Source organism: Schistocerca piceifrons, chromosome 4, assembly GCF_021461385.2.
Source record: "Schistocerca piceifrons isolate TAMUIC-IGC-003096 chromosome 4, iqSchPice1.1, whole genome shotgun sequence".
NCBI lineage: Eukaryota > Metazoa > Arthropoda > Insecta > Orthoptera > Acrididae > Schistocerca > Schistocerca piceifrons.
In genome coordinates this window covers 114,445,680-114,464,092 of record NC_060141.1, presented here as the reverse complement: position 1 = coordinate 114,464,092, position 18,413 = coordinate 114,445,680, and the positions used below count along the sequence as shown (strand labels likewise).

The window sequence follows — 18,413 nt, the reverse complement described above, 5'->3', positions numbered from 1 at the left end:
AATAGTGTCTTGTTTCTCCACTAGGCAGTGCCACAAGTTCCTCCAAATGTCGTAACACAACATACACACATATGTAATACTAACTAATGTAAATCCACCCGATGATGGAGGTTTAAACCTTCGAAACGCATCGTGAAAAAATAAAACGGTGACTGGTAACAGTAAACTTGTTGTTTCATTTAATGTAAGTCAGTGTACTTAAGAGGGTGATAGTGACAAAGCGATATTGCTTCTTGTTCGCCTATGATAGCCATTCTAGCTGAGTGTTGCACTTGAAACTCCTCGTAAGTATGAACTTTGTTATGTGATACAGATTTTAGAATGCAAAAAATGAAGTGGCCTTGTAAGAAAAGAGATGAGGAGGTTTTCCACAGAACCACCGAGGAAAGGAAATTGTGAAAAACACTCACTAGTAGAAAATAAAGCAGGGGGAGTCAACCTTTTTTACTTGCTGCCCAGTTTTATATGTCTGTTACTAATAAAATTTCCTAACTGCCCACCAGTTCAACAATAATGGTGTATTACAAAGTAGGGAATTAACTTTACTTTATAAAATTTATAAAGCAGAGATACAGCAAGTTAAAGCATATAATATAATTACTTACAAAATACTTTCTCTCCAAATTTTATGAAAACCTTATGAAAATGTTTTTATTGCTGCCTACTGTCCACAATGAAAGCATAAACACACACCATTGGGCAGCAGGGAGAAGGTTCACTATCACTGAGGTAAACAATGATAAGGCATGTTAATACATCTGGGCATAACTGCCGTGGTACTAGATGGAACTGTAAAGGGCAAAAACCAGAGGGGAAATCAGAGGTTGGAATAATCCAACAAAAATAATTGACGACGTTGGGTGTAAGTGCTACCCTGTGGTGAAGAGGCTGTCACAGGAAATGAAGTCATGTCAGGCCTCATCAAACCAGCCTGAATCTTAGTGACTAAATACAATAGCTGTTGATGCTCATCATTTGCACTGGGTATGGACCAGAGAATGAGGGTATTGTGCATCACTGATGTTTGTTTAAGAATGGAAGGGCAAATATGCATGGTGATGATGGCAGTGGCTGCTTATATGTAATCAGTAGAGACTGGAAAATGTAACATCTATGTTTGTTGAAATTTGCATCTATGTTTGTTGAAATTTGCATCTTTTTTAAATGATTGGCTGAATGGATTTAAAAGGTTGTCACACTACATGACAATGCTGTAGTGCTTTGAACTTGATAGCTAAAAAAAGTGCCGATTGGGGAGCTGTTTGACTGGAATGTTTGCTTCTGCAAAATCTTCAACAGTTTTTTTTCTTCAAAAATGGCCATTGTTTTCGTCTTTTGGCTGTGTTTTAAGTTTGCAAAACAGATTGTTCTGTTGAGACAGTAGCATTCCACTCATTAACTGAATGCAGCTGTTATTTAAGGTGTTCCTCAACATTATATTTCTTTTCCCACCCAATTCGATGATTATAAAATCAGCAGAATATTAATTTTGACCGTTCATGGGCACTCATAGCCATGCAACCCATACTTGACAATGCTACTGGTAGGACAAGGAACTTAACATAGAAGTACGAGCAAAAATAACTCTATTCGAATATTAGAGGAAGAATTTTGACGTAGCCGAAATATGTGACTGGTTTTGTTTTCCATTCACCGTAGTGCAATGTGTGAACACTATGTACTGACAGACATATGGGAGCTTAAGCAAACTAGAATTTTGAGCACCAGAGGTAAGAGGACCAGTGTGGGGAAACAAGCCCCACCTTCCTCTCACAGGGCAGCAACCTACACTCATGTTTGTGAAAGCAGAACTGGCACAGGGATCACTGATCCCTCCTGATGTTGTGAGGGCTGTAATTGAAATCTGTGATGGGTCAAGAGGAGTCTTTTCCTTCATTTTGAAATAAGAAAAGAAAACAATGAGCAAAGCACAAAACAAGGTATTTGGGAACGGCTTCTGTGCATTGCTTGTTGAGATTGGCAGTGTGTTACGAGGGCTATCCACAAAGTACATTATGCTTTGGAATTAAAAATAAATAAAGTATTGGAAATTTTTTTATTATATACAGATGAAAGCCACACTTAAATACTACTTTTCTGCATAGTTGCCATTTAAATTAAGGCACTTATCGTAGCGATGGACGAGCTTGGAAATTCCTTTGTCCGCCTGCGCCTTCACCCACGTGGCGAAATCAAGCGCAGTGGAAAGTTGGGCTCAAAGATCTTGCTGATTCACGACAACCCCCGGGCCCACATGGCAAATGCCACTTGCGAAGTTCTCGAATCTTTTAAGTGGGAGTTGTTTCCACATCCACCGTACAGTACCGACCTGGCACCGAGTGACTTCCACTTATTCCCAGCAATGAAGAAGTGGTTGGCTATGCAGCGTTTTGATGACGACGCACAGCTTCAAGAAGAGGTAACCACGTGGTTGAAGGTGCAGGCGGCCGAATTTTACGACGAAAGAATTTCCAAGCTCGTCCATCGCTACGATAAGTGCCTTAAATTAAATGGCAACTATGTAGAAAAGTAGTATTTAAGTGTGGCTTTCATCTGTATATAATAAAAAAATTTCCAATACTTTATTTATTTTTAATTCCAAAACGTAATGTACTTTGTGGATAGCCCTCGTATTAACTGGGTTGTTCAGGACCAACCTGTAGCCATATTTGATGCAACCACTGTTCACAAAGCCCACCACCTAAAACTGTCATGTTAAAAGTATCGGCATTTTACCATCTTTTGTACTTCTGCTAACAAACAAGTGGAGTGTGTCTTTGTTATAAGATGCTAAGTCCCATGACTGAGTGATACATTGCGTTACACAGTGTTTATTACAAACGATTCAACTGCCCACAACTTGCATGGCAGCAGAGCATGACTGCACTGATACATTGCCGTGTTCATGCACTTTTATTTTGCAAACACGTTCTTACACACTTTATCATTCCAAATCAGCCTCACCAAATTATGCATAATACCAGTAATAAAAAATATATTACAGTTTCAATATTTATATGCGAAAAGTAAATTTATTTCAAACTATTTCTGATAAAATAGTTCATCTAGATACAATTTGGTATGGAGTAGCATCTGTTAGGTAATTTTGTATTTTGAGGCAGAATTTGTTTCTATATTTGCATTTATAATAAAATATCAATTTTTCATGTCCCTAGTAATTAGCAATGTGCATGTACAGAAAATTAGTGAAAACAATTTTGATAACTAACATCTCATGGTATCTCAACTGTTGTACAACTTTCTGTAGTTATGATATCATAACTAAATAAATAGGGTACCACTAGTTCTGTGTACTTTGGATCCTAAATTCCTTTCTTAGAACTGGAAAACAGTAGATCACTTCTTTTCTGGACTGTGTTTTTCATTACCATGCTTACTGAACAGAATTGTGACAGGTGACATGAGTATCCTAATGGAAGACAAAACAGCAGTTGGCTTACTGCTTTGCCAGAAAACCGAGAAAAGCCACAAAGGTTATGACTACTGGTTGTTTGTGTTAATTTTGTAAAGGATGCTAAAGGAATCTTGTTTGTAGACTTTATTGAAAGTGGAGTGACAATTAGATATGAAGCTTACTGTGAAACATTAAGAAAACGGTAAAGCCATTTAGAGAAAAGCCACCTTGTCTATTGGCAACGTGTGTTTTGTTTTTACATGATGATGCTCAGCCCCTCTCTGTCCAGCAAACACGAATTTTTGCGACAGTGCAAATGCAACGTTTTTTGAATTCTGTCCCACAGCTCAAATCTGTTTCTAATTGGTTTTGTCCCCTTCGTACACATGAAAAAGTAGCTCAACTGCCAGTGCTTCAACTTTGATGAAGAACTTAAAGATGGTATCACATGCTGGTTGCAATCTCATGTGGCAGCATTTTATGCAAAAGGATTTGCAAACCTGTTAAGAGACATGATCTGAATAGTGTTCATGTAGAGAAATAATATGAAATTTTAGTTTCAAGATTTTTGAAATAAATTGGCTTTAATTATTCCAATATTTTATTTATAGTCTAACAGAAGTTACTTACTGGATAGCCTTCATACTTGAATTTGCAAGTATGCAATAAGTGGGGATGAGTGGTCATCCAGTAGAAGCAGGCCACTGGATGCATTCATGACGGTAGAAGAGGAGGATATGTGGTAATGGATCAACACTTAGTGCTGTGTCTGAAAAATGTGTTTTGGAACTTGAGCAGTCTGTGGAACACCACAGTGCATGAAGCAAATAACAGTTTCTTGCACCCCTTCCCATGTAAGAATTGATGGAATAGCTCTAGTTCACATCATCATTGGAGAAAGGGTTATTCATCAGTGTTGTGTTATCTTTCTTCATTGATGCAGAATTATTGACATTTTTAGAAAAGATTAAAGCCGTGGCAGTTATTTTTTTGAGCTGAAAAATAGTACATGCACTACATTGTGTTGTTAGTGTTGCAAATGGATGAGTCATACTATCATCGGGAAAGGGTATCAGGGAAAAGGTTTGGAAAAGTTCTGAAAATATGCTCCTTTTTTGTATTGATTACAAGTTTCAACTTTGCCACCTTAAAAATGATGAATTTTTTGGGGGAACATCATCAGTATTAATAAGTTAAGCTGGTGTAAATTCTGTATTGTTTTCTTCAAAATAATTTTCTTTGCACAGGATTTGGGAGCAGCTTTGCATTAAAATAATCAGTGATTGAATCCAAACATTTATTTCACCATTACAGCAAAGTTTGTCATTGTATGCTTACAAAAGTATGGCTCCCAGCAGATGCTTCACATTTTGTGGTTTTGTACAATTTACAGTGAATATTTACATTTTGAGTATTATCCATCACAAGTCTACTTCTGGAGGTTCATGAGCAACATTTTTCTCAATTTGTATATAATAGTCCAGATTTTAATGCTTGGTTACTCGATGAGCAAAATGCTTTTCACGGGGTGGGAAGCATTATTTGTATCAACCCAAAAAGTGTAATTCTCTGAGATAAAAATATTCATTTGAGTAAAATGTAACTTCAGTTCATTAACATGGCTGATCCACCATTCAAGCTACTGTTCAATATGTTCTGGCTACCAAACAAAACTCAACTGCCACTTCCACAAAACTGAACCACCAGCTATTTGTACCACACATCTGCTACATCAGGTTCCCATGGTAACTGCCTACTGGCCACAATTATCTGTGTTTCTCTGGCATCCTGTTTTTCTTATATAACCGTCTGCCTGGCCTCCGGCATCACAAAACGGTACCAAAATGTGTCCCACAAGTGCAACATACATTACCCATGTACCCAACCAACCAACCAACTCACGCATGTGCGCCCTGACCATGACATTGCTGGCCACAGTTCCTGTCGCGGCCGTCGGCGTCTCAGTGCGTTACCGCTGACGGAAGAGGTCGCGCCATGGCTGTGCTCGGGTCCGCAGCGCCCTCTGCCTTTTGCATATAAGGAGGAACGCTGGCCCCGAGACGGACAGTCTGTTGTCGATTGTCTATTGCTAGCCTTTCGTGGAGTTTATAGCGGAGCCATTGCAGTGGGATATTTGCTATTGTATTCGACTAGGCTCAGTACACAGATTACTCTTGGATATTACTTGGACTTGTATTGCTGGTGCACGTTTCGTCAGAAATGAAGATAAGTTTTCTCTTCATTCTAGCTGGCGCAATTCTTGTCATTAATTATTTTTTGGCCAACAGACATAGCTACATCCAGGTCACTACCCACGCTTTATACAATTTGTGGTGGCTGCCCCAAAATAACTGCCGAGGACCTTGGGTTAGGGAGCTGTCACAAAAATTTAAATTATTCACAATCCATTAATATAATTTTGGGAGTGAATGTACATTAATGAAACAAGGAAATAAAGCCTAAACGGTTGATTCTGTGATGATTGGTACCCGAGATATGTGCTATTAAATATTGGACGTATTTATAGTGCAAATGAAATTTGTGTAAATGACAAGATGTTCATAAGTGTTAGATGTTGTTTCAAAAGAAAGTTGTCCCCTCTTTGTTATCACATATCTGTATTTGTGTTATTCTTTATAACTTTTTTTCCTAATATGCATTCTTAATTGTATCATTATCAGTCATCTACTTATGTATGTAAATATAAGTCAGTTTCATTTTCTGTCCTTGAATTATACTGTTACTTTGATTTCATAACGACATACCACTGTGTTGTGTCAATCTGTATCTTACCTCTATGTGCCTGTAAACAAATTAATTCTACTATTCTGTTACCTTGTGTTATGGCACCTGTGTTGGATGGTCCACATAAATTCAATGCAGCTAAATTGCTTGCCCTTAATAAGAGCTGATAAGCAACATCTTGTTTGTCACAGTCAGATTAATGTTAAACGAAGACCTAAATTTTATAAATGCCAGTGCATTTCATACAGCATAGCTTCTGAAGAAATTGTTCCAGAGTAAAAGCCTAGTCAGTAATTCTATCCTTTCACTCTCTTCATATTGGTTTTATTTGCGTATTATTTTTTGCCACATAGTCCTTCAGCATGAATATTCTCCGTCATCTGCCATTCTCCGGAGCTCAGAACAGAATTTACCATCTCTGTATGGAATCAGCTGACAGCAAAATCTGTCAACTTACAAATAAGTACTCTGCATTCATAACACCATTGAATGCAGTGGAAGGGACAGAATGAAGGCTCCTAGTGGCCTGAAGGAACCACTCAGCACCATTTACGCTGTTCACAGGATAGCAGAGGGTATTGAGGAAGTAGACCCTGAGGTTTTCATATCTTCCAGAATAAGATCAGACAGACACTGTTTTGCTTTACCTTGCTGTTTGGTCTCTCCCTCAAACCAACCAACCAACCAACCAACCAACCAACCATTTTGACTTATAATGTTATCTTCTCTGGCAGATTGTAAACAATTTGGGAGTGAAAGTAACAACTTGACAAATAATGGAAATGTAAAGTTTTTGAGATGCATTAAAAAATAACTTCACTAGCTTTCAAAAAATCCTTTTTCAAGTGAAAGAAACAGGGGAGGGGGTCATAATTGATGGCTAGAAAAGTTTGTTTTTATGTGCCTATTGATTCCACTATTCGGGGAGTTGTTATCTTCACTCCAAAGGAGGATAACATTACAGGTGATAAATATATCACCTGTAATGTTATCCTCCTTCAAATATATGTAATTTATCTCACGTTTTACATTTTATCCCTACAGCTTGTTGTTGGTCTTCACTATCTTTCAGCAACTTTATTTTTTCCATAGGAAAGCCAGTAAACTAGTGTAAGAAGTGGTCTTGTGTGTGTGTGTGTGTGTGTGTGTGTGTGTGTGTGTGTGTGTGTGTGTTTGTGCGTGCGTGCGTGCACGTGCGCATGCATGTGTGCGTGCCCGTGCGTGCCGTGTGTGGCATATTTGGCCAGGAGTTCCCTTTTGGGGAGTTTGGCCACCTGCTGCAAGTCTTTTTATTTGACGCCACTTTGATGACTTGCATGTCAATGATGATGATGAAATGATAATGAGGATAGCTTAACACTCAGTCCCTGAGTGGAGAAAATCTCCAGCCCGATTGAGAATCGGACCCAGGCCCCTTGTATGGCATTCACCCTTGGTAACTACATGTCTGCAGAGACGGTCAGGTGGTCCAGCAAGAAGTCAGGAAGTATTTTTTTTATTGATTATGAATGAAAACACGCGCGCGCGCACACACACACACACACACACACACACACACACACACACACACACACACACACACACGTATGCGCATGCGTGGCACTAGAGTAGTATTCTACAATATTTATTACATATTTCACAAACCACATTTTACCTTTTATGCCATCGTCACGCACAGAGATTTTTTAAACACTAAAAGTGATAAAAATTACAATGTATTGAACAGTGTTAAGCTACAAATCACAGTCCTCTGTAATTTCTGTAAGAACTTGCTGCAAAATGAAGCAGTGTTCAAAACATCATAAGTATCAAAATTGTAGAGCATTTGGTTTGTTTTATTTAAAACAACTAGCCAAAACAAAAGTAAATGAGCAAATTTTCAGAATGTCTCCAAAGTTTCCAGAAAAAATCACCATTTACTTAAAATGAAACAGTTGTGGAGCATACAGATATTTCTGGAAAGCTGAAAGTAAAGAACACACATATACATAATACTGAACAAACATTGGAATAGGGAAGATATGATAAAAGACAAGTCACTGACTGGCCTTAGAACACTAACTACAAATGAAAGTGGTTGATGATGTCAGGGACAGTGCGAATATAAACAGAAGGCAATAAAATTGTAAATGTAAGGAATAAATGCGTAAGAATGGCGGAAAATGTGCAGAAATAGGTGAGAGATGGGGAAAAAGGGAAGAAAACAAAAGAATGTTTTCTGTGAAGATGTGACAAACTGTTTTGCTGACGAAGATAATAAGAGAAAGAGCTAAATAACAGGTAGGAAGGAATTAACGTAGTACTAAAGAAACTGGGGTTGGATGACCATGGAGGAGAGTGATGCGAATTGTAATTATCTTGATGGACATTGAAGCTCATATTTTCTGTGTGTTTTTCATATATTTTGCATTAAGGATTCTGCAAGTCACGCATTATTTTTCAGTGATAATTATTTTTTTTTCTTTTTGTCACTCAGATATGTTTTTAGCACCTGGGTTCCATTTTCTGGCAATCTCTGTATATTTCTTAATAAATGTCATCTCATTTATCCTATAATGTACAAATCATATCTATGTTACGTTGAGACAAGGGTTCAGAGGAGGTATTATGTTAGCTATAGAGACAGTTTTTCGTGCACTTCAATCCTCATTTGGTCTGAAGTAGGGAGCTGATGGGTTGGCTTTCCCTCATACAAGTGAAGACAGTCCTCCAACAGATTCTCAATACTGAATGTTGGGGTCAGAATCTGCTAGGCTCACTTACGAACTAGAAACCTAATGGTGATGTAAGGTATGTTCCCCATTATCATTAATAATGTAAGAAATCAAACCAGGAGACAGCACTTACCAGATAAGCACAGTAGTGGAAAGAAAATGACCGATGGGAATATCTGCATTGGAATTTTAAAAAATAAAATAAATCAATTTTGAACTTCTTATCTAATTCACTGAAGGACTTCAACATTTAAACAATTTCAGTAGCTGCTTGGAACTCAAGAAAGTCATCTGACAGCCATACTGGGAACAATATCATCTCTGGGGAGGAGGGGAGGGGTGGGAGTAATTGAGAGTGCTACCTTCAGCAGTTAGAAGTTATTGATAATACAGATTAATAAAGTTGCTTTTGTAATATAGAAAGAATGCAAGAATTCACAGTGTGTTTCCCATGTGCAGATGTGTAGTGCTGTTCAGATTTTGTCAGTTTCTTGTGGTTAGGTGTGAACACATGTGATTTGTCATTGGAGGACTTGAATTAAATAATGGACCTACTTAGTATTCATGGAAATACAGACTTGGCATGATAACTAAAGTGAAACTGCATTTGTTTACATGGAAACCATAAGTGTGATTTTCGTGTAACTTTAATATGGTGTCACTTTGAACTGCAATACAGCTTGGAGAAAATTTTTGCAAAAGTGGCAAGGAACCAACTGGAAATGGTGCATTAAGATTGATACTGGTCATTTAACATTGGTGTAAGAGAGGTGTTTGTTTTATTCATCCTTGTGGGTCAAAGTAAGCCTGTCAATATTTATTAAGACTTTTAAAAATGTGCTGATGTATATTTTCTTATTAATCAGTGGTATAATATGTTGCATAAGATATTATTTGAAGACCTTTTTGACTTAGGTAATCATTTGTTTATTGTGTTATTTTGTATGGTTCAGTGGCAGTTTTGGCAATGACAGTTTTAGCACTTTTGAAACGATATTTAACTGATGAATGTTACTATGTTTTGAAGACAGTGAAAAAGATCAAATAGGCACCATTGCAGATCTTTTGTGTTCAAAACAGATTGGTGCCTACTGCTACAAAAGTTAAAAAAGTACTGTTAGTACAGGAATCTTCAGTCTAAAAGTGTTCTGCAATTGATTTTATCAGGAGAGATACAAGTTGCAATCAGAATGTTTTATTTTTACCAGTTTTACTCTATAATTTTACAAGAGCATCATCAGAAACTCTGGAATTTAAAAAAACGAAATGTTACAAAATGGGAATCTTACATTGACAGCACTTGCTCTCTCTAAAAGTTCTGTGTGTGTTTGAGTGATTGTGCCACTTGTTCCTTGTGTAAAAATCCAGTCCTTAGCTGACTGTGTAGGACATGTTGGTGCTCAAACATGTCTGAATAACCAAAAGAAAGAAAATTATTTTGTATCCTTCAGAAGGTAGATTTATGAGAACAAAAACATGCAAGTTATGGCAAATAAAAATGTGGATGAGTTGTGTGTGTTGGAATATTTTTTCCCACTAATTGAGTTATTGTGTGCTGTTACTGGTTCTGTCTATGTGGTCTGAGTCTTCTGTGAAGTATCAGTAACATATCTGTTGTTCTCTTACTACATATTGTGCATTACGAATCACTATTTGATCCAGTGTAATTTTGCTGACTGTTCATTGTGATAATGTTACTGTACATTAATAGCTGACATTTGATGATTTTCAAATTTAAAGGCCATATTAAGACACATAAAACACAATGGGGGATCTATGGATTTGTGATCTGTGAAGAATTTTTTGTGCTTTGTTATTTTGTCCTTTATTGGAGTATTTGGTAGATAATAGTAAGAAACCATCATGAGATTATTCTGATGTTTTTGTTTTTCACAATTTGTGATGTATTTCAAGGAGTAAGTTAATTTGGGCGATATAGAACAGGAAGTTTACTCGTACTGGTCTCATATTTCTCAGTATATCTAAATGAAATATACATCTATGGGAATAGGGCAAAATTAGTGCAAGTGTATCACTTTAAATTTATATCATTTATCAGCTTTTGATCCTGGACATTTGAATCATAATGCTTTTACCAGTTGAGCTATCTGCCACTACGTCTGTCTTGCAGTTCCTTAGTTATGTTAATGAAGTATGTGTTTTTTTCCCTCACAACTAAAATTTGAGGTTAGTGGTCAAAAAGTCAATGTTGACTTTAGTAATCAGTTAAGTATGTTAACATCTGATTAAAAAGCAGTGTCTCATAGATGTACTTCAATCCTTTCTTTCCATGATTACAGTGGTTTGATTCCTTTTAAATTCACATGTTGGTTAAATTTCCAGGCATGAAATAATAGAGTTCCCAGCAGTACTGGTAAATTCAGAAAAGCAAGAAATTGAGGATTGTTTTCAGTCATATTGTAGGCCAACTGTAAAATCAACACTGTCTAAATTTTGCACTGAATTGACGGGAATCACTCAGGAGCAAGTTGACAAAGCTGAAACATTTCCAGAAGTTCTGTCACGTTTTGAAGCTTGGCTGGTGAAACATGGACTTGGAACGAAGTACAAGTATGCCATCGTGACAGATGGGCCTTGGGATATGGGGAGGTTTCTGTATGGCCAATGCCAGGTGAGTAATTCCAACGATTGTATAAATTAGTAGTCAGTATATGTGTATCTCGCAACACTGAGTTGTTTCAAATTGATTTCTTTTGCTGTTTATTATTAGATTTTTATTTCTTTTCTTGCTTGTTATGAGATCAATCAAGAGTTTTCCCGGCGTTTAATCTGAAATCCACCTATTTGTTGAATGTGATTTAAATGTTTTAACTTTTGTATATAGTTTTCAACACTAATGAACCTATGTCAGATTTTAATTAAAGGAAACTTATTACACTAATAAATTGCAAAATGTTTAGCAATGCTTCAATAACATTATTTTATATTTTATGTGCTCAGGATGTCTTACTTTCTCTGGTTTCCTTCTTGTCTACTGATGGAAGAAAAACCTTACATGAAAACTAGCACTCTTATTACTGTTATTGTTTATACTATATGTTGTTTTGTGTGTTTTCCAGAGCTGCTCCAATTTTTCTTATTTCAGCTGTATATGCTTCTCATCTTCTCAAAAAAATCTTCTATTATTGCTTTGAAATGAAAAATATCCTGTTTTGTTGAAAAGAATACTGGTGTTATTTGATGCACCAGTGTAATCATTAAGAAAAGAGGCTCTTAGTTCTGATAAATTTGTACACACTCTGAGATATAATTAATGATGAGGAATGTTGAGTGGAAATTACATGCTTGTAATTAATTAAAGAGCAGTTATAACATTGTGAAATGCAATGAAAGGATCTGCATGAATACCAATGTGGTATGTGAGAAAGTTTTAGGTAGTCTGGCAAGTTTTGCCGAGAGGGAGTAGTCAGGGAAGGACTGTGGAGAGGGCGGGAAGACAGAGAAAGGTGTTGAGATGCTCCAGGAACTACATCGTGAACATGAATAATAATGAAATAAAGACAAATGGAAGAGAAGCAGTGTGTATGAAGAAGTGAAGATGGGAATAAGTACCACATGTGACATGATCAATAAGAAAAGAAATAAAAATTATAAAAGTGAATCAAACTTGTTGTTATTTAGTAAGCTTTGAAAGTGAGATGATGTAATTAATAAGACTCAGGAGAAGGATTAAGGGCAGGGTTTAAAGTATCCTTAGTGACAGGATCACTGGGAACATAGAGAAACATTGTATAGGGAAGGAAATAGGTTGTGCCCTTTTTGGAGGAACCATTCTGGCATTTGCCTTAAATAAGTTAAGTTCCTAAAACATTATGTGGTTAGATATTGCAATGCAATAATATTTGATGTCTTTAAAGAGATATCAGTAGATCTGGTTACATTCCCAATGTATACAAACTGTCGGATGAAATTAGCAACTTGTAAATTATTTGTTATTATTCGCCGATAGTGCTGTTGTCTAGAGGAAAATGAGGATGATATTTTTGTTTCTCTTTGCGTCTTCCATGATGTGGTGGCAGAGTGTGTAAGTGTCGGATTACAAACTCAAATGTTCAAGTGTCAGTACTTGATTGGTCCTAGAATTTTTGGCCACTTATCTACATCTATGTCAATACTTCACTAGCCACCGTATGATACCCTGTACCATTACCCCCTGTGGGCCGGGGGTTATAATAGGCCCGAGGTATTCCTGGCTGACGTAAGAGGCGACTAAAAGGAGTCTCACACATTTCGGCCTTTATGTGATGGTCTCCTGTAGGGTTTGACCATTTTTCAAAAGTTTCCCAAAGAGCGAGCCAGTTGAGGAAGGGCACCTTATGTGGTGCTTCATAAAGACCTATCACATCCTTTGTTGATGTGGATCTGCACTTCTGCTCATTCTCCAACTGTTGGGCTAGGTCACCCTCCTTGGTGCGTATTTTTCTATCAACTGTGCAGTATTGTTTTCTACACTGATGATGATAATGGACTTGTTAGCCTGGTTGCACCTGATATCCAGCACGGTAGCCAGTCCGTTGTGGTGGGGCCGCCGTGTACCCTGTTGGTTGTAGCCCCCTGACCGCACAGGGATCGCTCTACTGATGCCTGTGCCGTTAACTCCCCGCGCATGCCGAGGAGTAGATGCCCATCACCCTGGGGCATCGGGATGCCCAGCAATGGCCATCCTGCCAGATGGCCTTTGCTGTGGCTGGGTGGCACCCATGGGGAGGCCCCCCGGTCGGAGTGGGTGGCATCAGGGCGGATGACACGTGACGAAGCGTAATGCATCATCTCTTGGTGGTGGTCAAACACTAGCAGTCTCTAAGCGTTCATGGGCTCAATTCAGCGCACAGGAGTATGACCCCAAATCATTCCCCTCCTTGGCCACACCATGGGAGGAACGTCAGGCTAAGAATGGCAGCGGCTCTTATTCGCCCCGGTACCTTGTATGTTCGAGAGCTTTTGGGGAATCTTTCATGACAATGAAGCCTCGGTTTTTTGTTGAGCATTTAGAGGACAATTTTGGGGAGGTGGAGGGCTTGTCCAAAATGCGCTCTGGGTCAGTCTTGATCAAAATAGCATCTTCTGCCCAGACACGGGCGTTACTCGCCTGTGACAAGCTGGGTGATATTTCTGTAAGCATCAAGCCCCATAAGAGCTTAAATATGGTCCAGGGTATCATATTTCACAGGGACCTTCTTTTGCAGTCTGATGATGAGCTGCGCACCAATTTAGAGCGGCGAGGTGTACATTTCGTTCGGCGTAACCACCGGGATCCGAGGGATAATCAGATTGCCACCAGTGCCTTCATATTGGCCTTCAAGGGTGATACATTACCGGAGAAGGTCAAGGTGATGGTCTGCGGCTTTGATGTAAAGTCCTATATCCCTCCCCCCAATGTGGTGCTTTAAATGCTGGAAGTTCGGTCATATGTCTTCCCACTGTACTTCTAGCATCACATGTGGAGATTGCGGATGCCCATCACGTCCCAATACTCCATGTGCCCCTCCTCCCATCTGTGTCAACTGCAGAGAGCACCATTCGCCTTGCTTGCCTGACTGCAGGATGCTCTGGAAAGAAAGGAAAATCATGGAGTACAAGACCCATGACCGACTGACCTACACTGAGACTAAGAGGAAATTTGAACGCCTACATCCTGTACGTATGACATCGTCTTATGCCGCCGCTGCAACAGTTCTAGCCCCATCAGCTCTGCCAACCCCAGTCACATCTCAGAACCAGAAGACTACATCTGCCCCCTTGATGGTGGGGGGCACTTCCCTCCCTATTGCTCCTGCACCACCTACTTCGGTAGCAACACCCCCTCCCCCACCCCCAACAATTGGGGATATCAGTCCCCACTTGTGTGCCGGAGAAGCATAAGGGTTCTTCAGCTCCTCTCACTAAGAAGGGGTCCCTTAGGTCACTCTCTTCCCAGGTTTCTGCTAGTGGAAAAGATGACATCCGCCAGTGACTGAAGAGCCCAGAAGCAGCTGGTCGTAGGGCTTCATGCTCATCCTCAGTGCTGGAGACTGAATCAGTGAAGTCCTCCCAGCCAGGGAAACCCAAGGAGTAGTGAGAGTAATCCAAAAAGAAGATCCCCAAGACCAAGGGAATTGCGGTGCCACCCACACCACCGCTAACTACAAGCTCTGTGTCTGCAAATGAGGTGGAGACTCTGGCATCCACTAAGGACCTAGATCTTGCCAGACCCTCAGACACAGTGGATATAGACTGCTCAGGCAATAAGTCGGTGGCAGCAGGTGACCCCGAGGCATAAACTGCCTCATTGAATGTTCCATGCCTTCCCAGTCTCACGATGACGTCATCGTCCAGTGGAATTGTGGCGGTTTTTCCACTGCCTGACTGAGCTACAGCAACTGTTAAGCTTTACTCCTGCTTCCTGCATTGCCCTCCAGGAAATCTGGTTCCCGGCAATGCGGACCCCTGCCCTCCGTGTCTATAATGGATATTACAGGAACTCTAGCGACTATAATGGAGTGTCAGGCGGAGTTTGCGTTTATGTCCTAAACTCAGTCTGTAGTGAAAGTGTGACCCTTCAAACCCCTCTTCAAGCTGTGGCCGTCAGAATAAGGATGACGCAGGAAATAACTGTCTGCAACGTATATCTTCCTCCAGATGGTGCAGTACCCCTGAATGCATTAGCTGCACTGATTGATCAACTCCTAAACCTTTCCTACTTTTGGGAGATTTTAACATCCATAACCCCTTGTGCGGTGGCACCATGCTTATTGGCGGAGGCAGAAATGTCGAAATTGTACTGTCTCAGTGCGAACTCTGCCTCTTAAATACTGGGGCCGCCACACATTTCAGTGTAGCTCATGGTAGTTACTCGGCCATTGATTTATCAGTTTGCGGCCCAGGACTCCTCCCATTTATCCACTGGAGAGCACATGACGACCTGTGTGGTAGTGACCACTTCCCCATCTTCTGTCACTGCCCTGGCATCAGGCCCACGGACGTGAGCCCAGATGGGCTTTAAACAAGGCGGACTGGGGAACTTTCACCTCTGCTGTCACCATTGAAGCTCTCCCACACAGGAACATTGATGTGATGGTTGAGCAGGTGACTACACCAATCCTTTCTGCAGCAGAAAACGCGATCCCTCATTCTCTAGGGTGCCCACAGTGAAAGGCAGTCCCTTGGTGGTTACCGGAAGTCACTGAAAGAATTAAGGAGCATCGGCGAACTCTACAGCGGTATAAGCGGCACATGTCCCTGGAGCACCTCATAGCCTTTAAACGGCTCTGTGCCCGCAATCACCAACTTATCAAAACAGGAGTGTTGCGAGAGATACATCTCGGCCATTGGGTGCCATACGTCCCCTTCCCAAGTCTGGGCAAGGATCAAACGTGTTTTCGGGTACCAGACTCCAACAGGTGTTCCTAGTGTTAACATAAATGGCGTGTTATCTACCAAACGCAAATGTGCTTGCTGAGCACTTTGCTGAGCGCTATGCTCAAGCCTCTGCATGGGAGAATTACCCCCAGCCTTTCGCACTCTCAAACGACAGCTGGAAGGGAACGTCCTCTCCTTCACTACACGCCACAGTGAATCCTCTAATGCCCCATTTACAGAGTGGGAGCTCCTCAGTGCCCTTGCACATTGCCCTGACACTGCTCCTGGGCCAGATCGGATCCACAGTCAGACGATTAAACATCTCTCATCTGACTACGAGCAACATCTCTTCGTCATCCTCAACCGGTTCTGGTGCAGTGGTGTCTTTCCATTGCAATGGCAGGAGAGCACCATCGTTCCGGTGCTCAAACCCAGTAAAAATCCGCTTGGTGTGGATAACTATTGTCCCATCAGCCGCAAAAACATTCTTTGTAAGCTGCTGGAACATATGGTGTGTCGGTGGTTGGGTTGGGTCCTGGAGTCACATGGCCTACGGGCTCCATGTCATGGTGGCTTCCGCCAGGGTTGCTCTACCACTGACAATCTTGTGTCCCTCGAGTCTGCCATTTGAACAGCCTTTTCTTTATGCCAACACCTGGTTGCTGTCTTTTTTTAATTTCCAAAAAGTCTATGAAACGACCTGGTGACATCATATTCTTGCCACATTATATGAGTGGGGTCTCCAAGGCTCGCTCCTGATTTTTATCCAAAATTTCCTGTCGCTTTGTACTTTCTGTGTCCAAGTTGGTGCCTCCCATAGTTTCCCCCACATCCAGGAGAATGGGGTCCCGCAGGGCTCTGTATTGAGTGTATCTCCATTTTTAGTGGACATTAATGGTCTAGCAGCAACTGTAGGGCCGTCCGTCTCACCTTCTCTGTATGCAGATGACTTCTGCACTTCGTACTGCTCCACCAGTACTGGTGTTGCTGAGCGGCATCTACAGGGAGCTATCCACAAGGCGCAGTCATGGGCTCTAGCCTATGGTTTCCAGTTTTTAGCCACAAAGTTGTGTGTTATGCACTTTGTTGGCGTCATACCATTCATCCGGAACCAGACCTTTACCTTAATGACGATATACTCAGTGTAATGGAGACACATTGATTCTTAGGACTGGTTTTCGACGCCCGATTGACTTGGCTTCCTCACCTTCGTCAGATTAAGCAAAGTGCTGGCAGCACCTCAGTGCCCTCCGCTGCCTGAGCAACACCAACTGGGGTGCAGATCGCTCTACGCTGCTGCAGCTCTACAGAGCCCTTGTTCAATCCTGCCTTGACTATGGGAGTCTGGTTTATGGTTTGGTGGTGCCCTCAGTGTTGTGTTTGCTCATCTCAGTGCACCACTGTGGCGTTCGCCTAGTGACAGGAGCTTTTTGGACGAGTCCGGTGACCAACATCCTGGTGGAGGCCGAAGTCGCTACATTGCTGGTTAGGTGTGCGCAACTGCTGGCCAGTTCTGTTGCACACATTTGTAGTTCTTCTGTGCATCCGAATAACGACCTCCTTTTCCCACCCACGGCGGTTCATCTCCTGCATCGGCAGCCCAGGTCAGGGCTTCCAATTGCAGTTCATGCCCAATCCCTTCTTTCTGAACTGGAGTCCTTGCCTTGAGGTCCACTCATGTACACCTCCATGTTGTACACCTAGGCCGTGGCTTCGCCTGGACCTTTCACATGGCCCTAAGGACTCAGTTAACCCTAGCAGCTCTCCGCTGTTACTTCCTCTTGATTCTTGACATGTATAGAGGCCATGAAGTGGTTTACACTGATGGCTTGATGGCTGATGATCACGTCGGCTTTTCGTATGCCCGTGAAGGACATACTGAACTGCATTCCTTGCCCGATGGCTGCAGTGTTTTCACTGGCAAGCTGGTGGCTACATCTTGTGCTCTTGAGCACATCCGTTCATGCTGCGGAGAGTTGTTTCTTCTGTGTACTGACTCCTTGAGCAGCCTGCAAGCTATCAACCAGTGTTACCCTCTTCATCCTTTGGTAGCGTCCATCCAGGAGTCCATCTGTGCCCTAGAACGGTCCAGTCATTCAGTGGTGTTTGTCTGGACCCCAGGTCATGTCGGAATCCCAGGCAATGAACTTGCCAACACACTGGCCAAACAGGCTCGCAGA

The 18,413-nt window shown here is 41.0% G+C and overlaps 1 protein-coding gene across 3 annotated transcripts in view; it reads left to right on the top strand.

The window, feature by feature from the left end:
- Positions 1-18,413, top strand: part of LOC124794971 (3'-5' exoribonuclease 1-like) — a 109,224-nt gene that overhangs the window by 22,846 nt on the left and 67,965 nt on the right. For all 3 annotated transcript variants that reach the window (XM_047258701.1, XM_047258700.1, XM_047258699.1), the window contains exon 3: positions 11,218-11,506. In XM_047258701.1, the coding sequence (XP_047114657.1) occupies positions 11,218-11,506 (289 nt within the window). The remainder of the gene's footprint in view (positions 1-11,217; positions 11,507-18,413) is intronic.